At 43.5% G+C, this 27,020-nt stretch overlaps 2 protein-coding genes across 2 annotated transcripts; both read left to right on the top strand.

Moving 5' to 3' along the window:
- Positions 1 to 1,669: 1,669 nt before the first annotated feature.
- RRS1 (ribosome biogenesis regulator 1 homolog) lies at positions 1,670 to 2,755 on the top strand (the record flags this gene model as incomplete). The annotated part of the gene is made up of 1 exon (XM_082014756.1): positions 1,670 to 2,755. The coding sequence occupies one exon, from the start codon at positions 1,670 to 1,672 to the stop codon at positions 2,753 to 2,755; it is 1,086 nt and encodes a 361-aa protein (XP_081870882.1).
- A 1,609-nt stretch (positions 2,756 to 4,364) lies between these two features.
- Positions 4,365 to 22,099, top strand: ADHFE1 (alcohol dehydrogenase iron containing 1; the record flags this gene model as incomplete). Its single annotated transcript, XM_082014653.1, has 14 exons — positions 4,365 to 4,420; positions 4,901 to 4,938; positions 7,309 to 7,352; positions 7,541 to 7,594; positions 8,828 to 8,982; positions 9,149 to 9,345; positions 9,754 to 9,831; positions 10,980 to 11,085; positions 12,312 to 12,464; positions 13,801 to 13,899; positions 14,698 to 14,776; positions 14,926 to 15,022; positions 18,182 to 18,339; positions 22,016 to 22,099. The coding sequence occupies 14 exons, from the start codon at positions 4,365 to 4,367 to the stop codon at positions 22,097 to 22,099; spliced, it is 1,398 nt and encodes a 465-aa protein (XP_081870779.1).
- Between the last annotated feature and the right edge of the window lie 4,921 nt (positions 22,100 to 27,020).

Genomic DNA, 27,020 nt, shown 5'->3' with positions numbered 1-27,020 from the left:
GCAATTTTTACTTTCAGAGATTCCTTTTTCCCTTCCTTAACAGGTTCGTGGTATCAGGTAAAACAAGAAGACCCATTCCTGGCATGCACTCCTCCTGCTATTCCAGTGATACACAGTAATGATTACTACTTAAAGCAACTTGGAAGTGCAATAGATATTACCAGTGATGTCCTCTCAGTCCCAGACATTTACCTGAAGGCTTCTGGGCTTTGTACAAATACAGATCAAAAGAAATCAATGAGTTAGCTGCATAAGGATAAAACATGAAGGTATAGGGATCAGCATAAAGGTATTGACTAGACTACCGAAACAGTGGACCTTCCAGTTCAAAAGTATAATTTATGCCTAAATCTAAACAGTGCATGTGCAGGTCTTCAAAGAACAGTCTTTAAAGTTAATTTTGTTTGTAATTCCAGGTGAAAGTATGAGCTGCCCAAGACAGGGAGCAAAATATTATCCAATGCATTGCCATCTTGTGGTAAACGGGGAAACTGTCTGTGCCATCCATCTGAGTTTAAATGCATAGGGACTCTGTTGCTCCATAGTATACATGCTCAGAACTGCTGAGTAAGAAAAAAAAAAATTATCGTAGTTAGACTTACAAAGTACAAGTTGTGATATGCTAGGCATTAGAATTTGAGAATCAGCTATTTGCCTTCATTTTACAAGGCTGGCATTTTATTTTCATTCGAACAATACTGCTGTTGCATTATAGTCAGAATCATTTCCCTCACTCCAAACACAATGTAAAGGCAGAGATGTGATATAACTGAGGAGAGAATCATATCTAGTACAAAAACTCCCATCACTTTTCTTGGCTACAGTTAAGTCCTACCACGAGCTCGTTTTTAGGGCACCAGTGATCAGCTCAAAATGTCATGGCCATACAAGCCAAATCACTATATAGCTATAAAAGGATTCTTCCATAGCCCTTTTGTGTAAAAATAGCAGGGAGGTATGGTTGACCCAGCTGACCTCTGGGAGCACGCAGTATCACCCGATCACCTCACTTAATCGTTACGCCCAATGAGACATCTGCCAGGTGACACTGCTTTCCAAATGCTGTTCCTCCCCTCTCTTCTCTGCCGGGAGACTTGCCCGCAAGACCCGTGTCAGTCTCTGGGGAGCTGCAAGATGGTACTTGAATTTTGGTTCCACGACAAGCACTTGCTGGCATTGCTCTACAGCAATGACTGTCAGACATAATGACTTGGTACCAAAAAAAACCAACCCAGCCTGGGGGTCGCTGGGGATTTCACCGGCATCATTGGAAGCACCTGCCTGTAAGTCATGGCCGCAGGCGTCCCCTGACAGGAACCGAGAGGAATTGACGCGCGGTGACGCTCCAGCAGCCGGGAAAAGGCCTAGGGAGGGTCTGTCGGGAGGAACGGCCTCCCTCGGGCGAGGGTGGCGGCTCCCACCACCCTCCGCTGCTTCCAACGCCACCGGGCCGCCGCACCTCCGGTCCGGCACAGACGGGACTACAGATCCCGGCAGGCAGTGCGCCGAGCCCGCCCCCGCGGGGCGGGGCCGCCCGGGCACAGCTGTTCCGGGCGTGGAGGTGTGCTTCCGGCGCGCTGAACCGGAAGGGCTCTGTCGCGCTTCCGGGGGCGGCCGGCGGGAGCTACCCTCACGTGTGGGAGCGACGCGGCCCGGCGTGCCTGTCGCTATGGCGGCCGTGCGGGTGGAGGAGGTGCTGGCGGCCGCCGAGGAGCAGGAGGCGGAGAAGCGGCGGAGCGTCACGGTGGAGAAGGAGCTGGAATTGGAGTTCGACCTGGGCAACCTGCTGGCGCTGGACCGCAACCCGCCGCCGGCGGCAGGGCTACGCGGGGCCGGCCCGGGGCGGGAAACGCTGCTGCGGGCGCTGGCCCGCGACAATACGCAGCTGCTGGTGGCCCGGCTCTGGGAGCTGCCGGCCGAGCGCGCCGGCGGGGCGGGGGGGCCGCTGTTGGCGCGGCTACCCGAGCCGGCCTTCCGTCTGCCGCGGGAGAAGCCGCCGCCGCGGCCGCGGCCGCCGACGCGCTGGGAGCAGTTCGCGCGGCTGAAGGGCATCCGCCGGCGCAAGCGGACCTCGCTGGTGTGGGACGAGCAGGCCAAGGAGTGGCGGCGGCGCTGGGGCTACCGACGGGCAGGCGGCGACCCGGCCCGCGCCTGGCTGGCGGAGGTGCCAGCGGGCGCCGACCCTGAGGAGGACCAGTTCGCCAGGCTGCGGCGGGAGAAGCGAGAGCGTGTGGCGCGGAACGAGCTCAACCGTTTGCGCAACCTGGCCCGTGCCCACCGTGCCGCGACCACCGTCCCTGCCGCTCCCCTCCACCCCACCGGCCACCAGAGCCGGGAGGAGCTGGGCCATGTCGCCCGTGTCGCCCGCGTCTCCACCGCCTCGCTCGGCCGCTTCCAACCCCGGCTGCCCAAGGAGCCAGTGGAGCCGCCTTCCCGTAGCGGCGGCAGGAAGCGCCGCTTCGAGCCACTGCTGGGCAACCTGGCTGGTGAGCGCAGCCGGCAGCTGCAGCTTCTGCGGGACATGGGCAGCAAGAAGCCGGTCCTCGATGTCACCCGTGCTGTCAACAAGCAGCTTCGGCAGGAGGAAGCCGAGGCGGCCGCTGCCAAGGGCAAGAAACAGTCGCAGCGGGGGAAGCGTGGCCGCCGGCAGCAGCGGGCTGGCCGCAGCAGCAAGAAGAGCGGAGGCCGGCGGCAGCACCAGCAGCAGCGGCCCACTGGTGTCGGCACCGGCGGAGGCAGGAGGAAGAAGGCATGAGGGATGGAAGGACTGCATGCGGCATGGGGGCGGGCATGCCCACCAAGGCGCGGGAAGGGACTGTCACTGCCGGCCTCCTGTCTGCTGTTCTATTTCCACAGCTGTTTGTTAATAAATATGCTACAGCCTTTCTAAAATGCCCTGCATTTGGCTTTTAGCTGGCAGTCAGGAGGGCTGTGTTCTCCATCCAAGGGGAGCTAGTCGTGTATCAAGAGGCTCGGGAGCCTCGGTGCACCCCAGTTTTGCAGGGACAGCCAGGTAACGTTGCTTCACGGCTGGCCGTGGCTGCAGCGTCTCCAGGCAGGACTGAAGCTGAGCAAAGCTGTCCCTTGGTCCGGTAGCTGGAACTGGGGGTGGGACTGCAGCTGCAGCCTGTGTGTTGGATCGAGTACAGCCTGCTCAGGCACAAGTACGGTCTACCGGACGTGGCCGCTGCTCTCGGCTATGGGCAAGTGGCCTGACGGTGGAGCTCTTGCTCTGTAAGTCGACTCCTGCCGCTAAGCTCTGTGGTTTTCGGGTTCAGTTACAAAAGGACCATGAGAACTCACTGTAAGATTTATTGCAGGGCCTAAGAAATTATACAGATTTCCTTAAGAGTTTTGCTGATTAAAAACAGGAGTCAAGGCTGGTGACCGGTCATTGAATTCAACAGAAAAATGTTTGTATTGAACAGCAGGTTGAAACCTAAATTTCTCCCTGCATTAACAGTAATCCATCGTTTCACAGAAGTAGTTTCACAGTGTTTTTCTTTAACAAGCAGTTTGAGAGCAGATATTGGAAATTATCTCAGACTTCTGCTTATTACCCTTGAACTCTGTAGTGCCTCCTGTACTCTTGAAATAAGACAAATTTGCTGACCCACTATGTGGCTTAGCTACAGGACTGATGCTGCTCCCTGGGGCCATTCCTGGTTAAGAGGGGTAGTAAAATAAGTTCCAGCAATCTCAAGTAAATTAAGTTCTCAAGCTTTCAAGTAGTAAACTCGTGGGTGGTTAATGATAACATAATATTTTGCTGCAAATGAGTTTTTGAAACAGTTAGGTGACTTAACAGCAGTTGTTATCTCATGCTGGAGCAGTCTGTGAGGATGGCAGCTTGCGCACGATGAAGAAGCAAAACCTCCGCGTAAGGCGGCCGCTGAGAGCAGAAGGGGTACGTATGCCGCGGAGCCGAAGGGATTTGGGTGGCGTTGACAAACTTGACCGTAGCGCTTAATTTACGGGCCTCGCGTAAGATGCGCTCTTTGCCTCTTCAGTGTGCCGCGCCGCGGGCTGCTGCCGACTCGCCAGGGGCAGGGACGGTCGCCCGGGCACGACCCGGTGATAGCGAGGCGCCGGTGGCAGCAGGTAGGCAAAGCGGGGGCAAAAAGCACTCGGAAACGTGGAGGAAAAATGTTGCTCTCGGATACGTTCCACACCTCCGCTCTTCCTGCCATTTCCACGGGCCGCGCCTCGTACCTGCTCTAGCAGAGGACGGTTCTTACTGCAGCGGTATACGCTCCTCCGTTTCGGTCAGCTGCGGGGCTCGGGGCGCTGCTCTGGCGCCTGCCCCGGGAGGCGGCGCTGCCGCGACTCGGCCCCGGGCCCGGCCGCCCCTCGGGGCCGCGGCCATGGCGGCCGGGCGGGAGCGGGCAGTCCGCCTCCTGCGGCAGCTGCAGCGGGCGGCGTGAGTGCGGGCGGGCCGGGGCAGCGCGGGGAGCAGCCGCCGCAGCGGGGGGACGGCGGAGGGGGACGGCCGCCCCGGGGCCCCGCGGAGCCGCTGATTTTCCTCCCTTTCTCGGCAGGCGCCGGCAGAGGAGGGGGCGAGGTCGTGCGGCGGTCGCTCCCTGCCCGGGGACCGTGGGGGTCTCCTACTGCCCGCTCCGTAGCACTGACCTCCCGCCTCCCGCGGGCACCCTACGGGCCGGCTACCAGAACCCACCCATGTTCTTTCGTAGGTGGGACTCCCGCGGCCGGCCTGCCGCTGCCCCGGGCCCCGGCGTGGTCCGGGCTTGCACACCCAGGCGGGCAGGCCTCTTTGGGTCGGGGACGATGGTCGGGTCTGTACAGGAAACTTTTAGGCAAGGACAGATTTGTTTTTCTGCTTTAGTTTTTCCTTTTAACCATGTTTGCTTTTTTTTTCCCCCTCTTTTAACCTTTTAACTAGATGTCGGTGCCCAAGCCATTGCCACACTTATTCCCAAGGTAAGACTTAATTCGTGTCTCCAGAATAATTCTGTAGGAGACAATGGCCCCGTAGAGCCATACGTATCGGTGTAACCTGGGCAGAGGGTGCAGGTGACAGGTAGGAAGGAGAACAGCTTAAAGGATAAGGTAAGCAGTCTGTTACTTTGCAACTGTACAATGGTAGTGGTGGTTGTTGGAGAGATTCACTGTTCCCACGTAAGTCACAACTAAAGCATCCTGTCCCTCCACCCCCTCTGCGCGAGGCAAGTTAGTCAGAAATCTGCTATAGCTGCTTTTTAAAAATTTTAATAATTTTAATAATTTACTACTGTTGTCATCACCTGAGCCATCTCAACTTTAGACCTGCTTTTGAGGAGAAAAATATAATAATGTTACCTTAGAAAAGAAACAGGAAGCGATATAAATAACAAGGACCTATTCACAAAGGTCTGCTTTGACTTGGGGAGTGTAATCTCCCTAGGCTTTTTATACAGTCAGTCCCGAGAACGCAGCTCCCTTAGGCCAGGGTTGTAGGGTAAGAGCAGGTGAGCTGCGCCAGGCGATTGAGTCACCCTGGGAGGAATTTCTGTTTGCATTGACTGTAGAGAGTCTATGGGAATAGCTGTGTGCTGGTCAGTCTCCAGATGTTCTTTGTCTTTTAATACATCTTGCATGTTCCATGTTTAATACAAGGTACCTAGAAGATATGATAGATACATTTTCTGTAAAAATTTGTATTTGGGCCATAATTTCAGCAATGTGTAATTCCAAGTTGCTTGGTTTCACATGCTTTACTTAAGACACTTTTTAAAGAACTACCATTATGATTTCACATATGGAAAAGCTAATATATGTTCAGATATTTGTTTTGTCCAAAACCATCATACAGCAAGACAACAGCGCAGCTGAGAAATAGAATCTCATTCTTCTGCCTGTCTTGCTTGATGACCTACTCAGTTGATTCAAACTAAGCCCTTGTTAAATAGAAGTCTTATTTAAGAACCCTGTCTGTAAGTTTTAGCAGCAATTGAGTCTATAATGTACAATATGATACCAGTTCAGTAAGTCTCTAAATAATGGGAATTGATTTAACAGTGACCAGCAGAAAAACAAACATTCGTTGTTTCTTGACAGTGTTTGAGGAAATAGTGCGATTTTTTAACTCAGTAAAATTCTTCCTGAAAGTTAAGTTTGGCTCAAGAATATAGCAGCAGGGCACCTATTATGCAATCAGAAAGCAAGAGAGTAAATGGCTTGGACATGTTTTTAGCCTGTCAAATTAATGACTGAGAGTACAGCAGACTCAAAACTCCAGGAGAGGTCAAACATGTACAGCCTGGCAAGAGATGGCAATGAAAGAGCTGATAGCAGCTGGCCTGGGCTTGAATAGAAAGTGCATAAAGGATTTTCATACATCTATCTGTTACTGTTGTGGGTCAGTGCTTCGGTGCACCCTGGAGTGTCTGTAAGACTCATTATCATGGCTTCACACATTGGATCTGAATCCAAAACGCGTATTTTCAATTAATATAGCAGACAAAAGGCATGACTTCAGCAGGAGGAGCAGAATGCCTCATCTGATCTTTTCTTGGAGAAGAATGGGCTGTTTCAGTTGATGCTTCACTGTGTGGCAAAATCAGGATATGCAAGAAATAGAGAGTTTTGTGGAAATTCATGCAAGAATGACATGGCAAGAGAGGATGTGACTGAAATACTATCCTTATAAATATCTTCTCTCTTCTGCTAAATGAAGTTCATAGTGACACACCTATTCCTTCTAAAACTCTGTTTATTATTAGCAATGCATGCAGTTTCTTAATTTTTAAGCAAGCAATTCAGTTTCACTTGAAAGTTTAAGACTAGGCAGAAGTAAAAAGAAGTGTAAGCACCTGTTAGTATTACTCTCACACGTGCAAAAGATGTTCTCTATCCAGGTACATATGGAGGATGTCCCATGGGTTTGTCTTAAAAGTTGTTCTGAGGGTTATCATGTAGCCCCTACACATTTGCAACACCTCTCAACCTGTATGCTCTGCAGTTACTCAGTTCTACTTACTACGTGCTGTTCTGGTCTTTGCAGACTGCACATAAATTCTCATGCAAACCTCCTGCTAACTTACTCAGTTTTTATAGGAAGGAATTAATTCTTGAAAGAAGGAGAAAACACTCTTGTTTTGCTGAATTGTATGAATCAAATTAAGTACTTGGATCATTTAATCTCACAAACAACAGGGGATGGAATGGGTAACTGTTATCCAGACAAGTCAAGATGACCTATGCAAATGTATTAGTGAATTTAAAAGCAAAGGAATCTGTCAACTCTAGTACTGAGATACAGATTTAAGTCACTTGTTGCTCCCTAATTTTACTGTTTCGTTTCCATTGCAGTCCCTGAACGGCCTACCCTGGGAAATACAGACTATGCATTTGAGGTAGATTTAATAATAAAACATTTTATTTGAAAGTAGTATTTTGTATACTTCCAAATATGGCATTTAACAAATATTTACATTGGTAAATATTTATATTTTGCTTTGACTGCTTGGGACTAGGTGCCATTTCTCCATTTTTCCAGAAAAAAAAAGTTTGGGTTTGTTTTTGTTTTTGTTTTTTTTTGTAGATGGCCATTTCAAACATCCGATATGGAGAAGGAGTTACTAAAGAGATTGGCATGGTAAGCTTCCATAGTGTAAGTCCATCATTGGTGAAAAGTAATTTTCTAAAGGGCTGCTGGTGCTATCAATCCATTTTCTAAGGGAAAGCTTATATATGGTGTGTCTGAATCTCCACTGCTTTGCAGTATGTGTAGTCATATATATACTAGTGTAAAAAGGTCGGAAAATACTGTCAGGTAAAGAACAGAAGCATGTTACATCAGTGTTGCTGAGGTATAAGTGAGTATGTGAAATGCAGCTTAGTGGTTCATTGATGATTTGCCAGGATTATGCAATAATATTTTTCTCTGACAGGGAATTTAATTCAAAAAGTTTTGAATCCTAGTGACTTACCAGGATTTTCTTAAGATGACTTTCATGTCTTCTAGTGTTCATTAAAATGAATCAGAGACTTTCCATTAAATTAGATGGATATTCATTCAGCTCCAAGTTTGCACTGTGAAAGTGTAGAATTTTTGTTTCAACAGTGTGAGGTGATTCACCTGAGCATATTGTTCCAGTTTGCCTTTGTCACTGGGTTTTTTCATTTATTATTTTTTCCTCTCTTCTTGGCATTTACAGCATTAACAGTTCTCTTTTTTTTTAATTTGCAAATTTGTAAACTAAATTAATAATGAGACAGTAAAGTTAAACAGAACTTCTGTCTTTAAACAGCATTACAATTATTTAGAATTGCCTGTATTGTAAAGCTATTGTGACAATTAATTTAGCAAAGGTTAGGATGTAGTATTATTTTTCTTCTTTTTGCCACCTCACTTTGATTTTTCATCAGTAAATTAATATTCAAGATTCAATTTTCAAGCTTTTAATGCTGTGCTTTGGTAGGCAGTTAGGGGAGACCTAACCTCTGGAAAAGCCTTTTAATGTCACAGGATTTGTGTAGGAAAAGAGAATTTTGAAAAAATATTTTACGTTTTATTGCAGTCTTAAGTGGTTCCATGTGGTTTTCACTTGTTCTACACCTTTATGATTAGTTTTCTTTTATCCTAAGATTTCAACTATGTAAGTTCATCAGCTTTACACTTTATGCTCCTTTCTGCATCTGCATATGTATGTGGTTAATCCTCTTTTTCTTTAGCTGATACTGTTTCAAAAATTTTACAATAACCAAATATTTTTACGTTGCTTTTTTATTATTATGAAGTGGTTCGGTTGTTTTGGATTAGTATTTCAATAGTTCAGTGTATGATTTTATACCAGTCATTTGGTTTTTAATTTCATTGTTATTGTAGGACCTGCAGAATCTTGGTGCTCGAAGAGTTTGTTTGATGACAGATAAGAACCTCTCCCAACTCCCTCCTGTGCATGCAGTATTGAATTCCTTGGCAAAATACAGTATAAACTTTCAGATGTATGATAATGTCCAGGTGGAACCAACAGACCAAAGGTACTATTTCTGACAGTGCGCTTCTCAAAGTAGTGCCTAGGCTTTTACAGCATGTCATGCAGTTGTTTAAACACCTCCTTGTGACCTGTACACTGGACTTAATAGTTAGTTTCTCTGTGTGCTGGTTTTCTCCTGACTAATTGGAAAGCTTTTCTTGTTTTCCAAGTTTCCTGGACGCCATTAATTTTGCTAAAAAGGGAGAGTTTGATGCCTATGTTGCTGTTGGAGGTGGGTCTGCAATAGACACCTGTAAAGCTGCCAACCTGTATGCGTCCAGCCCTACAGCAGACTTCTTGGATTACGTCAATGCTCCTATTGGGAAAGGGAAGCCCGTCGCTGTGTCCCTCAAGCCACTCATTGCAGGTAAAGCAGAAGAAGGGGGTTGTGAAGAGTAAGGGCTTGGAGAAGGGGAGTCATTCTACACTCTCTCTGATATTTCTACTGAAATTAGTTTACCATGACTGTTTCACCCTCCTGTGGGCTTACTTCTTCTCTAGTTGTGTTCAGCAGCAATTTTGCTATTTACTTCAATGGAAGCAAAATCACAGTTTTTGCCATTTTGTCTTGTTTAGCTGAGTTTGACTCTTTTTACTGAGAAAAAGAGATCAAAGTGGCAGTTTCTCTTTGACCTGTTGGCTTTGGATCAGGGATACTTCTGAGATTTCCTGGATCCTGTATTTTTGGTGGTATTACTATTGTGGTTTTATGTATTTATTTTGCAATATTATGTATTACTTATTATTTGTGGTTATCCCCATTCTTCCTTTTAAGTTCCTACGACAGCTGGAACTGGAAGTGAAACCACTGGTGTTGCCATTTTTGACTTCAAAGAACTAAAAGTAAAAACTGGTGAGATTCTGTTGTTGTCTTCTATTCAAGACAATTGCTTTTCCAGTGTCTTCGTTATTTCCCTCTCTTGAAAGAAAGGGGTACTGCATGTCATTTCAGGTGTCATTTTGTTTGATTCAACTGCCACAGGCAAATTTGAAGAGCTTAAATGTTTACTCCTTGAATTAAATTTATAGCATATTAACATAATGAAATACCTATGTAATACAGCGGATTATAGTTTGAAGGCAAAACAGGAAACTAAAATCTTTCAAGTTCTTAAATGGCAGAAAATGTTAATTGCAAAGGAAATTTCTACTTACAGTCAGGGTCAACCAACTGTTTCTTATTTCCTCTGTATTTTGCTTTCTGCTTTTAAGACTTCTGTCTCTTTGTTGTGTAATTGCAACCAAATGTTCCTTTTCCTGACTTTTGAAACCTCAGGCCTGAGATGCTGTGCAAGTGAGGGGCACTGTCTTCCTTTGGCCTTTTCATCCCTGGCAAATAAAGACTAGGGCTAAAACATCATCTTGGGCTTCATAGCTGTTTTGAGATTTTTCGTTCTAAACATGTGGGTTTTATATGCCACATAGTCTACAGTTCTTGGGACCCAAATTGGTGTGCTAAGGAGCTCTGACCATAGCTCTGAGTTTTCTAGTCTGTGTGTAGTTAATCACTCTGTGTCTGTCTGCCTATATTTCTCTCTCAAAGCTTCATCTGTGCCCCCTTAAGCAAAATATGAAGGCATGGTTATTACAGATGCTGAAGGCAGCAATCAACAATAGCAAACGATTGTAGACACAAACCAGTCTTGCCCTCTGATTGTTCACTGAAGATACAAATCTAAGAATACTGTTGCAGATACCATTCAGCACAGACACTTTGAAAATATAGGGTGCTCAGGGAGGGTTACAGATGGAGAGAGAACATTGTCTGGTATAATTCACTTCAGGCAAAAGTCTCAAATCATATAGCTCCCTTACAGGGACTTCATCATGATGATGACTTACATTCATAGGTACTTTTTATTCTTCCTTCTCTCTCTGTGCTTTTATCTTCATAGTTTCAAATCATTTCTCATTATTGTTATGTTTTGAACATTAAGCTTGTCTTGTCCTATTTTGTTGCAAAAAATCTTTAACTTATTTTCTTCACTTACGGTATTGCAGGTATTGCTTCAAGAGCCATTAAGCCAACATTAGGCATCATTGATCCTTTACACACACTGTCTATGCCTGAGAGAATAGTGGCCAACAGTGGCTTTGATGTGCTTTGGTGAGTTTTCTGTGTTGGCTCCTACTTGAATTTAGTACAGTTTTGTATTTTTGCTATGATGATAGTAAATAAAATACATTTTAGGAGCAGAAAAGGATGATCACCTTTTTTCTCCCTTTCCTGTTCTTGTTAAGGTGGTTTCTGTTATACTTTCCTCTTACTTAATCTCACTATCTCCCTCAGAATGTACAGAAACAAATCACTCATTTGCAGAAATTTTAATGTTTTTGCAGTGCACTGGAGAAACCATTTGCTTCCAGGATGGTGGTTGTCAGGGAAGAGAGTCCAAGTGTCCCTTTTTAAGAGATCAAGCAGATGATTAATCACAATTGCAACAGCATTTAGCATGTCTCACAGACATGGCAGGGAATAGAGAACGAGGATTTTCTAATAAAAGCCGTGATGTGTCAACAGAAATTTGTGAAGGCTTGTGGTATGCTGGCAGGTCTTAGCCCAATTACGATCATCTTCAGAACCTCTCTCGTAATGTGCTTTTCAATTGGCACAAAATTTTCTTCATCTTAAACCTACAACTTTTAACTGCACAAAATGCATGGAAGTTTTTATTCAGAGGGCCAAAGCTTACTTTGCTTTTGGATGCTGTGTATATTAAAGTAATAGATGTATAATGAAACCGTGTGATTTCTCAAGCTCGGTGAAGTATCCCGAACTACAACATCTGTAATGGAATTGAGGCATTTGTTCATAAATGAAAATGGCTTGTCTATAGTTTTGTGTATCTAAACATAATAATGTAGGCAGTGCCCCTTCCTTATGTAGTCAGATTCACGAGTATCTGGGAGATGAGACTGTTGGCAGTTCCACATCGCTCAAATGTCATACTCCTAATTTTTTAGAAGAAAGGTGGCTTACAGTGCTTCCAGTGCTAAAGCCTCTTACAGTTCCTGTTGTACAGAAAGGAAGCGCACCCATTGCAGATGCGTAGTGCTCTTCCAAGTGAAAAGCATTACACCCCAAGATGCCAGTTCATCCAACCTAACCTTAAGCATGGTGTGGGTTGATGGAGTGTGGCTGTGCTTGGATTGCGTTCTGTCTGTCTGCTGGAGAGCAAAGCACTCTGGAGGTACCCACCCAGCATTCTCCCAGTTGCCTAGGAGACCGTTAAGTACCAGAAGTAAATAAGAAGAACCTGCATTCAGAGGGCAGCAGGGCAGTAAAATGGAGCTCTCCCACTTAAATAATTCATTTTTTAATCTTTCTTTTAGCCATGCTCTAGAATCGTACACCGCTCTTCCTTACAACATGCGCAGTCCCTGCCCTTCAAATCCAATCAACCGACCAGCTTACCAAGGCAGCAATCCCATCAGTGATGTCTGGGCTCTTCATGCTCTGCGCATTGTGGCTAAATATTTGAAAAGGTAATACATTTAACAGCCACCCCCTTTGGAATATGTTTCGTCTTCAGTGCCCAAAAGGGGATGCTTACAAGAACTTGAATTTTAGAGTAAAATAAGGCAAACTACTACATTAAACCTCCATTTTCTACCCATCAGTGATGTCTGGGCTCTTCATGCTCTGCGCATTGTGGCTAAATATTTGAGAAGGTAATACATTTAACAGCCGCCCCCTTTGGAATATGTTTCGTCTTCAGCGCCCAAAAGGGGATGCTTACAAGGACTTGAATTTTAGAGTAAAATAAGGCAAACTACTACATTAAACCTCCATTTTCTACCCTGGGTTTCTCTTAAATAAAGAAAAAAGTTTTTCAAATAGAATTGAAAGTAAAATGAGAGATACTAGCTTGCCTTGGGGAAGTAGCTTTTTAATGCCTCTGTGAATCTATAAGTGCTCAGTTAAAGGTATTTCAAGCTGCTCAGTTAATACGGGAGCACCATTCACAGACTTTTTGAAGAATCCTCTTTCTATGACAGTATAAGGGGAATATGTAATAAACTGAAGGAAATACTGCTGGTGTAATTTCTGTGACCTTCAGTGTAAATTAAGATACATCCATCAAGAAGGTAACCACATGCACTTACAAATGTGCAAAGTGATGCATTTACTAAAAACTAGCTCATACTTAGAAGACCTTCAATTTAGATTAAGTTTTGACTTAACTGGGAGTTGATTTTGATCCCTACCAATGAACTTTTAGTCTGTGTACAGCTTTTATATATCACTTGCACTTCTATTAAAGATCCATGTGGTTTGTTTTTTTTAAAAAAACTTTTTACAGTAACTGGTTAGTCAAAGTAATTGTTCATTGTTCCTGTGGAATCTGTCATGAGACTTTTTCTCCATGTTGTCAAACTACACAAGCAGTCTGATGCATAGGAAAGCAAGGAGCCCTTTCCTCTTCCCTCACAGATGGTGGTGTCCAGACCACCACCTAATGAGATGGTGAGAAAGCTGGAGTGATCTTGGAGCTATACACAAGGTTGCCAAAGCTCCTAAGTATAATTGTTTAAACCACCACTGAGGTGAATATGGCTAAATTCACTCCATTTACTCTAGTTTTTGGAAAAGTGAAAAGAAACTTTCCCTTCACTGAACCTGTTTGATCTGTTGACTGATCCAGGAGAAGGATTGTTTTCTGACTGAAGTGTGACTTGATCCTATTTTCAGCATTTTTATCTCAGCTTATCTTAGAGGTTTTTGTATATCCGTCCTTAAAGAAGCCCTCTCTCCCTTCTCCATCTTGAATTACCAATCTGTTTGTAAATTCACTGGTACCATTGTCTCCATGGTGCACAGAGCCATCAAAAACCCTGAAGACCGTGAAGCTAGAGCGAACATGCACCTAGCCAGTGCTTTTGCTGGTATTGGCTTTGGCAATGCTGGTGTTCATCTCTGGTGAGTACAGAAGAATATTACTCCATCCAAGGTCAGCTTCTAGCTAGTGTTTGTTTCAGATTGTCAAAGACATCGCTGCCTTTGTTGCTGAATATGTAGTAAGACATTGTAGCCCGGCCTGCGATGCAGGGGGAACCACGTGTTGTGAGAAATTGATGGGCTCTTGGCATTTATATGTATGAGGATTGTGTATTGTGGCTTGTGATACTCAAATCCAGTCATGTGAAAATTATAAAACATGGCCTTCTTTACCTTCCTTCATAGTAAAAGCCACAGATGGGGGGCAGGGGGGGGAAATCAATGGCATTTAAAATGTTGGATTTCATGCCAGCTGTGCTGTGGTGAGACAGCAATGAGGTAATCTTGTGCCATTAGCAGTCATTCTCTTCAGAGACCTCCTTTTCATTCCTTTTGTTTGAGCAAATCTACTCTTTAAGTATACTTCAAAGTTAATGTTTAGTTTTCTCAGTGTGATCAGGGAGGGAAGCAGATTATCCTATTTTTGGCATATCTGTATTGCTTTAGTAACTGAACATCTTGCAGTCCAGTCAGTGGAGTAATATAACTTCACACTTGCAAAGTAAGAAGGTACTGCTTTTTACAGCTAGGTCCCTAAGGTGCAGCGGGTGAGAGTTGTCTGTACCTAATATCTATACCATACCTGCACCTAAATACTTTTTGAGTATCTGTACCTAAGAGACTTGCATACAGAAGACTGACCGCAAAAGGGACTGAACACAAATTTTCCAAATACTAGGAGAGCTGCCCTAACCACTTTCTCTCTGCTCTCTGTTCCAGCCATGGAATGTCTTACCCTATTTCTGGTTTGGTGAAAACTTATAAACCAAAGGATTATAATGTGGATCACTCTTTAGTGGTAAAACTTAGTTTATCTTTGTTTTTGTATTGTACATTTCAATTCTCTGTTATCTCACATTAATGAACTTTAAAGCACATTGAAGTTGAAAGTACATGTCCTGTTGATGTGATTTTATTCTTTTTCTTTTCTTTTTCCCACCCCCCCAGCCACATGGCCTTTCTGTGGTGCTGACCTCCCCAGCAGTGTTTGCTTTCACGGCACAGGTACATCCTGAGCGGCACTTGGAAGCTGCAGAAATACTAGGTAGGAATTGCTATGGATACAACTTATTCATACAAATGGAATTCTTTCCAAAGGGTCTCTTTGGGAGGAAAAAGACAAAGTGCAAGCAATTGTAGTTGGTTGTTGCAGGAGTTCTAAGTTTAAAAAAGAAGATTCTGGAGTCGGAGTTAAACATAGTGCAGACTTAGGTAGAATAATGCTAAATTTTGATATTGGATGATGTCTTTAGAGAAGTAAGGTGGAGAAATCTGCTTCTTGGCTAGAAAACCGGACAGCTGAAATTAACTGTAGATCTGTTACAGATCAGGAGAGAGTAGCTGTGATTGGCATCTCTGATGGTGCTTTATGGAGAGTAGTTACTTTAGGGTAGATACCATAAAACAAAGCAGTACTCAGGTGCATCTGCTAGCTAAAAGAAGCATTTTGCCTAACAAATTCCCTGCTGTGGCAATGAATTAAGACAGAGTGATGTTCTGAATCACTCCTGGTCTTTTTCTGTGGCACACAACTGTGGTTTTGGTCTTTCTAATGTAGGCCCAAGCTTGTTTGTAGGTGTTGGAATTTCTCAGTGGCTGATGTCAAGGGCAACCATGGAGTAGTTATTCTGTGGACACATCTGTGATGGCTGAGAAGTGGGTTAATGAACAAAATGGCCTTTTCTTTTTCTTAGCAAAGTGAAAGTAAATGCTGCAAGCTGACAGGTTACCTTTTCATACAGTGCTTTGTTATCTGTGCAACCATCACCAGATGGTGTCCTAGAGAAAGGTTATGTCTTCATTGCACCCACAGTAAGACTGTGTATAATAAACTAGTTTTCAGTAATGTAATCTTGGAGCTGTTAGCAGTCTAGCTGTGACAGCATGGCTCTGCGGTGGGCTAATTTGTTTATATCTAAGGTCAGTTTTGTTCTCTGCACTAGACTCTGTGTTGTAGCTAAACTGCTGCTAATACCCATGCTTGCTAATGAGCAATCACAGTCACATGCGCGGCAGCATAGAGAGTAGAGAGAAAGTGGTTAGGGCAACTCTCCTGGTATTTGGAAAATTTGTGTTCAGTCCCTTGTATGGTCAGCCTTCTGTATGCAAGTCACAGCAATCCAGTCACATGTATGACTTCCTTGTGTAAGTAATCTGAAAGCATTGTGGGTTTCAAGAAAGAGTGGGATTTTTATATCAATGGTGAAAATAACACAGAATTTTAGAGAGGATATAAAACAACACGGTCAGAAAAACTACATTGGGGGAAAATTCCATTTATTTTATAGATGCTGACTGTGAGGTTTGTGCAGCCTTCCTCTGAATTATGCAGTCCTGCCTATGGTCAAAACCAGAACACAAACCTATTTGGAATCATATACTAAGCTACAAAATGTCTGTGTTCCTACAGCAGTAACACACAACTTGAAGTAGACTAAGAAAATGTTTCTGGATAACTGGCCAGCACAGCATATCAGAGAATTTGAACTCTGGCTCCTTGATTTTAAAACAAGTGGTTGAAAAGCATTTCCTTTAAGTTTTGTGGTATGAATGCTGCCATAAATTCTGTCTCAAAAAGCTCTGTTTATTTTCTCAATAGAAGTTTAAACTACATTATTGTCTGCCTTGCTGTAAAGGGATTCTGCCGAAAACATGTCACATGGAATTGAATTTGTTAATTCCCACTTGGGGTGTTTACTTGTGATTCCAGTCCAGAGTCCAACTGACTACAGTAGCTGATTCAAATCTGTCATGTTGCCAAATGCAATGACTGAGAAGGTATTTTATGACATGAAGCAGATTACTAAATAGTTATGTTGTGTGTATGTACAGCTGTGAGTTTGGGTACAGCCAGTAATACCTCCCTGGGTGGATTCTTAAACAGTTGAAATAGGTGTGTGTGTGGCCAGAAATTTTCTAAGTGCAAAGACTGATGTATCCTTTAGGTTGAGCAAAAAGAAAGTACTAGAACTATAGCAATATTTTAAAACTGCCCTTCACATTTACCGACCTTTTCTCTCTCCTCCCATTCCTTTTTACTTTACTATCTGAAGATCCTGGATTTATGTCCCAGTTACTCCTTTACCAGGATAAATTCAGACTGTGTGGCATAATCGCAATAGCATAAGACTTCGTACAAGGCTCTGTCATACCTTATTTAACAATTTCTTCCAGACATTATCTGCTACAGTACTGCCACTCTTAACTACCCAAATTACCTGAGCTCCTCAAATGAGCTTGTTGGTTGCCTGTTCACTTAACCCCCTTTGAATGTTACACTGAACTGCGTGAGGATCACAGAAGATATTTTTCCTGTAGCTATGTTGTGCTCTTACTCATCTGTCAGTATGGCACTTGGACCTAACATAGTTCTGGTGTAACATCATTGAGGTTACAGAGAACACAGAACAAATTTAGCTCAGCTTACTTTGAAAAGAACTCATGTGGCAGAACCTGTGTCTTCTATCTGGACGTGGTTTTATTATTACTTTTAAGTAAGTCCTGACCATTCACTGAAGAACAGCAAGCAAGCTGTTCTGTAAGAAATATTGTTAATCTTTCATTTTATATTGATGCTTTCATTAGTGTTCAGTGGATGTTTCAAAGGTACCAGTTCCTCCTCTTCAGTTCTACATTATCCTACACATGTCGGCACATATTCAAATAGCATTAAGTTTAGGATTTACTTAACCCCTTGAACACTGCCCTGCCATCTCCTGTCTTTCTCAGCCTACATGCTCTAGTCCTCTCTTTGCATGTGTAATTGAACAGACTAGTCAGTGGTTTCCATGTCCTCTAGATGTCAGCAAACTCAAGGCCTTAAAATAAAGTTAGCATTTGGCACACTGTCCATAAAAATAAATACCATTGACATTCATGCGTTAGCTTCTTTCCTCCCAGCAGTTAGTCAGACTGAAAAGTGCTTCTCCCTGTAAGCACAGAGGGAAAGGAAGTTAACCTCATGTGGCAGTTAGTCTTTCTGGCAGCAGTTACCTGCTTCTCCTGATCTTGTTTTATTTCACCTTTTACAAACTATTCCAACTGTAAAATGAAGACTGGTTCCTCTTCTTACTTCAAGTTGCTTTTAGGGCCATGACTGTTATGTATGGATGTGTATTCAGCTGATATTATGATTAAATTAAATCCAGAACAGGCTTCCTCCACTCTCTCCACCCTACAGTCAAGGCATTATGTCTTATTTTAGGAGCTGACATCCGCACTGCCAGAATCAAAGATGCGGGGTTTATTTTGGCAGACACGCTCCGGAAATTCCTATTTGATCTGAATGTTGATGATGGCTTAGCTGCAATTGGTTATTCTAAAGCAGACATCCCTGCATTAGTCAAAGGCACTCTGCCTCAGGTAAGACAGAAAACAAAACAGTTTTTCTTGTCAATTAAAATAGAACAGATTTTTGAAAAATGGAAGTGTTTCTTTTCAAGCAAATGTTACTTCTAGTCCTACATGAAAACAGTTAAAATGGAGAAAATCATGGGTAGTCAACTGTATTTTGTTTCTCTGCACAGTTTAGGTTTTTCTCTTCAGTGAGGTAGAGTGCATGCTGCAATCTCTTCTTTGCATAGATTCAGAAAGAATGGCTAAACGTTTGTTGTGGTTTTCTTTAAATGTAACTTTTAAAAAAAGAGGATGTTTTTCATAGACCTTTCATCTTTGTAGAAGATACTGCCTTTTCATAACTATTTATGTTAATTACATATGCAGGATGGGTTATAGATAAAGCCTTAATACCAAGTGCTATCTGGTAAGAACGATCAAGCTCACTTTGCATTAAACTTTTCCATATTGAGAAGTTGCACTTTTCCCAGATGGCTTTTTTGTTCCATTGACCTCAAACAGAATTTGAAATAAGGACCCCTGGGATGATATAGATTAAACTTGTAATACCCTTTATTGTTTCAGTGCTCACAAAGACACTGCAAAAAGCAACACACCACTCCAAAAGCAAAACCCAGTGTCCTCCTTGTAAAAAGATGGTTTGATTCATATGCTGTGGACTCTTCTGTCTACTTAGGGTTTATTTACACCAAGTAGCAACGGAAATAAACACTACGGAGAAAATGAAAATTTTATAGGCTGAAAGGTTTTACATTTACGTTTACATTTTACAGCAGTACCTCTTACCATGTCTAGTTCTTCTTATTCATAAATCTCAGAGCAATTTATAAAAGAGGGTAAATATTAATATTCCTATTTTATACCTGAGAAAGTGACATAAAGGTGCAGTTATTTAGGATCACACACAACAGAGCAGTGGCAAAGCCAGGAAGAAAACTAAGGTCTCTGAGCGCCCATCAAATAGCGTATGCGTGTAAATTGTTATGGGGCATTTTGGAGCTTTGTTTTGATAAATATCTTTCTTTAAAACTATTGGGTTTGGGTCAACACAAGCACAACATTTCATTGAAGGCATGTTTTGCATGGCTGGGGGAAGGGGAAGGTTCTTCATCAAAAGATGATGAAGGGTTTTTTTTGTTTGTTTGTTACCTTAGCTGGAATTGATTTTTAATTCATTTGCTGTCATCTCACGGCACTGATGATTAATTATACTGTGTAAAATGAGATGACCTAATAGGTTCTCAAACCTCATTTTTGTGTATGAGATGTAGCATGATAAAAATGCATTAGTGTTCCTTAATAGTCCATTATTACCCACAGAGGTAGTCCATACCATTTAATCTTAGGTATATTTTTTCTTTTCATCTTGCATTAGGTTTTCTTTGGAATACAGCACTGACCCATTCATGTTGGCAAGGCAGCGTGGTGCGGTGGTGATAGCACTGATAAGTGTGCGGGGTGTATTCCACGCTGTGAAGTGCAGAAAGCAAAACTAATCTACTCTAGCTGCTGGGGTTTGGGGTGGGAACTCTTCTGGGACAAACATCTGTACCTGAAGTTAAAACAGAATTTTATCTTCCTGTCTAAGTGAGTCTATTGAAACGGATCCTATTTACAGACAGCAGTGAGTCTAACAAAGGAGATACTGTCCCAAGGTCTAAGGTGGCCAGCCCTGCGATGGTGTTTGAGGGGAGATAGGGAGGACTGAGAGATGGTGGACTGGTTGTTCTCTAGCCCAGGTGGCCCCTGCAGGCATCCCAGAGGCAGCTACAATGGGGCTGAACCACTGATGACCCAGGAGTTGCTCATTTTTGGCACTATACCAGAATGCACTGAGTCAGACTGGGTGAGCTGGAGCCTTGCCGTCTGGACACCAGCAAGTATAAGCAGGCTTGTGCAGAGGGAGTGCTGGTGCCTCTGTGTCGAGGCATATGGGGAGGAGCATCCATTTGCAGCCTTCTGTTGGTGTGGATGGGAAATGCTACAGTCTGTCAGGGTGACTGTCTCCTGTCACCCTGTGTGACTTTACAGATAACTCTTGTCCATCTCAGTGCACAGGGCTGCAAAACTGTAATTTGGCCCAGAGTGTCCTAACATAAGCCTGATGAATTTACTGAGTACTTGAGCATTGAGTTGTTACATTTTGCATACTATGAGTCTGAAAAAAACAACATATTTTTGCCCTAGTGCTGTTCGAATTTTCCATTCGGCTTCAAAACCGTGTAGAAGAATCTTAGCTTTTTCTTTGGCTGGATCTGTGTGCATAGCAGCACAGGTCAGGGATAAGGAGAGGGGTATTACTTGATTGCTACTGCTGCACCAGCAAAGCTGCTCATGTAGGTGAAGTTATGCACACAACGCTGCGCTTCTCAGACTCGTCACAAGCTGTGCTAACCATGCTGATCACGATGATGAACTGTGAATATCTTGCAGCTGGCTTCCTCACCATGCTAGACCAGTATTTCACATGTTAAGTTCGCAGTGCGGTGGCCTCTCTTGCTGTGTAACCACATCCCGCCTGCCCGCAAATCGCAGCCCTGGGGGTTGAGAGGGAAGCGGCATTGCGCTGCGGTGGCGGTGTGTGCTCGGCTCGCAAGGGCGACTGAGCTGAGCCTCCCCGCAAGACCCCCTCCTTGGGTCTGAGGCAAGGCCCCCAGCAAATGGCATCCACTGTCTCACATGTGAAAAAGGAGGGAAAAAATTTAGAACTTTTTCTGGGGCAGCCTCTTCCACGAGGGAGGTGTTGAAATGGGTTGTAGCAGAAGAAACTCCATCTTGCCAAAATATACCTCTTTCACCTAAAGATACTGCGTTCCTAGTGTAGGCCTGGCCTGTGTCTTTGCAGATAGTTATAACCCTCCTAGTCTTTCAATAAATGTTCAAATCATTGATTGTTGAATGCATAAAAGTACTAATCATAACCAGTACGAGTACGTGAATGTTAGGACCATTCAGCTGAGTGTTTCTGCAGTAACTGAGTACCTACACTAATACCGCTCCTCATCCTCGGTAGCGTGGGGCTTTTCTGAATTACCATCCCTGCCTTCGTGGTTATTTTGTCAAGCAGAGCAGTGAAGCATATACCTGAGTTTCGTTTCAGTCGGTGGGACTTCAGCACCCGAAAATTCTGTTGAATCACCGTCCAAATGAAGACCAACCACAACTATTTTGTATTCTGATTCCAAGGTGTCAGGCAGTTTCACTACCATCCCTTGCTGCGTCTCTTTTTTTGGAGTCTGAGTTGCAAGCACCGTTTACTCTCCCCATCTATGGCAGTTCCTGGGCTTTGAGAGATGTTGTATTTTTAAAATCTTGGTCCCTAAAAATTGACCTACTAGTTCCAGTGCTGACCAATGAATTTTAAAATGGACTATATTCCCAGGATGCTACCCACCAGTGTACTGACATCTGTGACTGACAAGACCTGTGTTTGAAGTACTTGACTTTGCAGCTGAACTGCATTTTAATCTTGCTTCTGTGTATTTAATTAGAGGCAATTTAAAGTAATATATTCTTGAAAATACTGTACAGTTGGTGATGCTTTGAGCTTAATTACTTGATCACTTACTTGCAAAACCTTGTTATCCTCTGTGAAGGACATTAGTACAAAGGCAATGTAGTTCAGCTGTTTGATTAATTTTATTGGCAACCTTCTGTAATCCAGTTTTTCTTATTCTTGCAGGAGAGAGTGACTAAACTATCACCACGTCCCCAAACAGAAGAAGACTTAGCTGCCCTCTTTGAGGCTTCCATGAAGCTTTATTAGCTTAAACATTTTGTTCTGAAAAGTGTGCACTATTTTAACACAAAGGTAATTTGTTATAGATAACGGGGCTGAATTTGTGTAGAGGATGGAAGAACTTGTATGTCTCTGACTTCTGTTCCATTGTACACTGCCAAAAGGTCAAGTAATTCATCTTTAACTAAATAGTGTTCTGAAGTCTTGACTGTGGGGTTTTTCTCGCGCAGTAATTAGTGGTATTAACTTGCATAAAGGTTAGAGCAAACTTCTCGCTTTACTGAAAACTTTCTTGTGCTTTAGAGGTGGTCAAAGGTGGAAAAATGTTTTAAGGCATATTCCACAACATTTTACAAATTATGGATTTTATTAAAATTGTCTGTGATTTTGTTTTAAAAAGTCATGCTATGTAAGAAATAATTGGGAGCATTTTTAAATAGAGAAGGGGAGTTACCTTGTGGAAAATGTTGGCTTGCTGTATTCTGTTCCACTTTATCATCTTTTTACCATCTGGCTTCGCTAAGGCAGCTATTGAACTGGGGTACTTTTTGTTGTTTGGTTAAGAAGAAACTTACACACTTTGTACATGTTTGAAAAAGGCTTCCTGAAAGTTTGCTTTGGGTTAAGATCTTGACATGTATGGTCAGATATTTATCTTTCCTTTTAAGATCTGTATGAAGTGTTCATAGGAGGAGCAAGATCAGAGTAAAGCATGGTCACACTCAACAGGAACCACGTAACGGCAAGCCATCATCAGTCATGGTAATTTTGTCTCTGTGCAGGCAACAGCTCCCTTCTCCTGCTGCGTTCTGTGGAAAGAAGCTGTATCAACTGTATCTTGCATCTCTGTGAAGCAATTGCTTCTGCTGAGCTCCTGCATGTGCTGTCACTCAGAGCGCGGCCACCAGCTTAAGGAAGTGGCAGTGTGCTGTGGTTCAGTATTAAAGAGTGGTGGTGTAGCATATGGCTGCACAGTGCCCCGCTGGGAGTGCTGGTTAAATACGGGAACGAGCGTGCACAGTTAGAGCAGTTAACCAGCTGGTTGACTGTCAACTGAGAAAGGGAAGTGGGAAAGGGAGAAATGAAACAAAAATTTTAATACTATTTTTCTTTTTTTAAAAAATGCACATGGTTGTGTGTACGGTTCATTTAAATGACATTCTGCTTCATGTTGGACCCTTTCAGCACCTGATTCATGCAGCTACCACAGCACCAAGCAAATGCGAGAACAACCCCATAGACTCTGGTGTGCTTATTTCTTTCTGGTAGGGAGGGAGCACTTTTCGGTCACGCTGTTGAAGTAGAAGGCTCTATACTTAAACCTTTGCATTCCTGTGTTTGTCTGATGCAGCTAGTGCTATCCTAGAATATGAGGACAGATGTGTACTGGATATTGATGTTGGATCTGTTTTAATGCGGAGTTAAAATATGTGGATGGATTAGTTGAAGACTGGAGGTTATCTTTTTACCACAGATTGGGTTTAGTGGCCGTAGGGACTGTGCTGCCAGTATGTCTCAGCCAGTGCTGGGATACACGTTTGATTTCCTTGTCCTTATGAATTTTTTTCTCTGCTGAAATTGCCCACAAGAACTTCTGTCACGAGGGCTGATGTTGTAATAGCAAGGGGCGAGGAATTCACTTTGTTGTATCGTGCAGAGGTGCCGTGTTTGAAAAAAACCTTTTTGTCAAACCCTTTTTTATATAATCTTTTGGCCTGTTTCATCTTTCCACTCCTGTCTTTCTCCAGACTGTGGTAGCAGTACAGAGTCCTGAAGAAAGAATCTTTTTTCCAGGAGCATAATTCGTGTCAGCCATGCTGTTTTGGGGGAAAATTCCTGGGGAACTGAACAGCACGTGGCTGTTGTCTCTGCAGCAGAGTCCCTTGACGGACTACTTACGAATGTAGGGTATGTCCTTCCAGCATGCTTTTTATTTGCCATTTATGCCAGTATGGCAGTTATTAGCAGGCTGCATTTTCAACTGACAGAACCTTGCACTTAACTCCCTATACCAGGTAACCCAGAGCTCTTGCTAGTTTTTAAATTAAGCCTCACACACCCCTCTGATACAGTAAGTTTTATCCATATTTAATAGATGAGACAAAGGGTGTGGTACAACACCTAACCCGCATAAGCAGATGGTGCTGTAAGAAGGGCCATTTCTGTTTCCCACACCCCTTTGGCAGCATCAGAGTCTTTGACTGACTTAAACTGGTTGTGAAATCTTCACTCGCAGACATCAGCTACACAAGTGTTCTCCCACCACCAATTATCAGTTACTAGTGGAAATTTTCTGAGGAAAAATCAAGGGACCTTAGGTTGCCCCGCAGTGTTGTCTTTCAAATTGTGATGGTGTGACAGGGAGTCACGCCCTGGCTCCCAGGTAGTGGTAGTTTTATTCACAACTGAAGAGTTACCAAGGTTTTTTATGTATTATCTTACTGAATTACTCTGTACTGAGACAACCTGGTTGGTCAAATATATCTGTATCTTTGAACACACCTATTTTGCGTACGTGTGTCTGGCATTTGCATGGTGAGCTGGGGTGACACTGTAATTGTGAGTGCCCAGCGGTGGTTAGGCACGATTGTGAAATTCGGGCAGCTTGTTCTTGTGCCTCCTGTTACTGCTCTGTTACTCAAGCCCTCCGTGATGAATCTGTTATTGCCTTTAGATGGTACTGAAATGCAAATAACAAATAATATTGTACTTGCTATAAACACAAGCTTGTTTGAAAGTGTTTGAGAGCCATGTTTAACTCTGTCATGTTAACTTCAATCCTATAAAGTAACTATGAACCAAAACTTTTCATTCAAAGTATGCTTTCACTAGCTTCACAGGCCACAGTGATTCCTCCTGCAAAGTCGTTTGCCTGGTGAGCTTGGCACTGTGCAGACAAACCACCATATTATGGGTGACAACCGAGAGCGATCACAGCATCATAGAATCATTTAGGTTGGAAAAGATCTTTAAGACCATCAAGTCCAACTGTTAACCTAGCACTGCCAAGTCCACCACTAAACCATGTCCCTAAGCACCCCATCTACATGTCTTTTAAATACCTCCAGGGATGGTGACTCAACCACTTCGCTGGGCAGCCTATTCCAATGTTAGAGGTGTTCCAGAAATAAAAGCATCCAAACTGCTGCACGGTATTTCTGTGAACATGTAAGATTATTTCTGCACGCCTTGCGCTGTGTAGTCAGTACAAAGTTGTGAGTATTATTACGTATTTCATGACAACACTTCAATCCTTCTATGTCATACTTGTTAGCAGTAGGGCTTGACTGAGTCCCTCCTTCCTTGTGGAGGCAGAGACGTACTTTCTGCCTTAAACGGCTATAACTATAGAAAAGGATTTGTCAGTCTTTATATAAAGAACAAATGCCTGGTTTATCTGGACCGTGATTTTTTAACAGGTTTTAAGGAAGCATAAATGGGACCAAGTATGAACAAGTGCAGGTGTGGTGCTGCTGCGAATAGTTTAACAGCAGGTACAGTTTTACCTGGACTGCAAAATGGAAAGCCCACTCCCCTTTTAAGGTACTCGGAGCCTGCAGGTTGCTGCTTGGCGTCAGTAGAAGCAGGGACAGCTGGTACAATAGTTTATCCGGCCCCTCTTTTCTCTTGCCTCTTCCCATTCCACTGCTGCTTTTCCCAGTAGTTAAAGCAAAAAGAGAATGAAGCAAAAAATATGTAACCAATGTGCCTAAATCTGCAAAAACTCTCACCATCATTCTGTGTGAATAAACTTGGAAGAAATCACGAGTAGGTAAGTCTGCATGCTCATTCCTCGTTGCACTGTCTTCACTTTAAGGCAATGTGCCAAGGCTGTCATCTTCTGTCTTGTGGTGGGCTTTCCATCCCCCTGAGACCTGAAGAATGGATGAGAAAGCGTGCTGGTTGAGACACGCAGCAAAGCTATGTCTAGGCACTCTCTATAACCCCTGAGTCAATCTGCTTAAGCATCACAGTGCCCCAGGGTGTGCGCAGTACGCCTTGGGTTCAACAGCTCCAACCTAATAAATCCATCACTGCATCAAGCGTGTCTGCACAGAAGGGATGAGAGCGACCTGGTGCAATGCAGCAGGAGGCCTGAAGGCCTCCATTTTTCCTCAGGCCATCCCTGAGTTCTTCCTAAATAAAAGGGAACTTAATTCAAACACGAGCTAGCGATCTTTCCAGGAGCTCATGCAGGGGTACACAGACAGCTGGGCAGCGAGAAGAGGGTCTTCCACACCTACCCACCCCTGCTAATCCTGCCTTGAAACCTGGTTCCATCTTTGACTCGTCACCAGGCCACTTGCAGAAGAGGTTGCTGTTTGGGCAATGGTATGGCTGGACTGTCAGTGACTGAATTTGCAGAGACCTCAGCTCTCTTTGTACGTGTGGGATTTTTCTGCAGGCAGGCAGTTACCTTTGTACTTAACCTGCGGTGTGCATCTGTGAAATCATATAGGCTCAGTCTGTTACAAAATGTTTAGTGCGTATTTTTTATGTGTAGTTGTGCATGAAAATAAGCAGAAGCTTCTACTGTTGCTGTGAATTTCTCAGTGAAACTGAGACCAAAAAAACCCAAAACCTGGGCTATCATTAGGAAGGCTGCAGTTCTCTTAGATGCAACATTTCCAAACGCAGTTTTATATTTTGCCAGTTCTAGGCTTCCATTAAAAGACCCTAAATAGTATTCATTTTCTTGTTTTCCTCATGTGTACTGAAACAGCTGCCACGAGCAAGTTGGTAGAAAACATTATGCAGCCAAATAATAACAATAAGAGGAAGAACCATTTGACACAGCTCAATGGAATGTTAATGAGGGTCTTGAGTTAACTATTTCCCTAGTAATAGGAGAAGGGATGGAAAAAATACTTTCAATCTTTGGTCTCTTGTGAAAAATTTAATGTACACGGTTTTCGAGAACTTTAAATACCCCAAATGGCAGCAGATA

Source organism: Phaethon aethereus (genome assembly GCF_964289735.1).
Source record: "Phaethon aethereus genome assembly, chromosome: 2".
Lineage (NCBI taxonomy): Eukaryota > Metazoa > Chordata > Aves > Phaethontiformes > Phaethontidae > Phaethon > Phaethon aethereus.
Note: the sequence above shows the minus strand (reverse complement) of the source record. Positions and strands in the feature narration are given on the sequence as shown.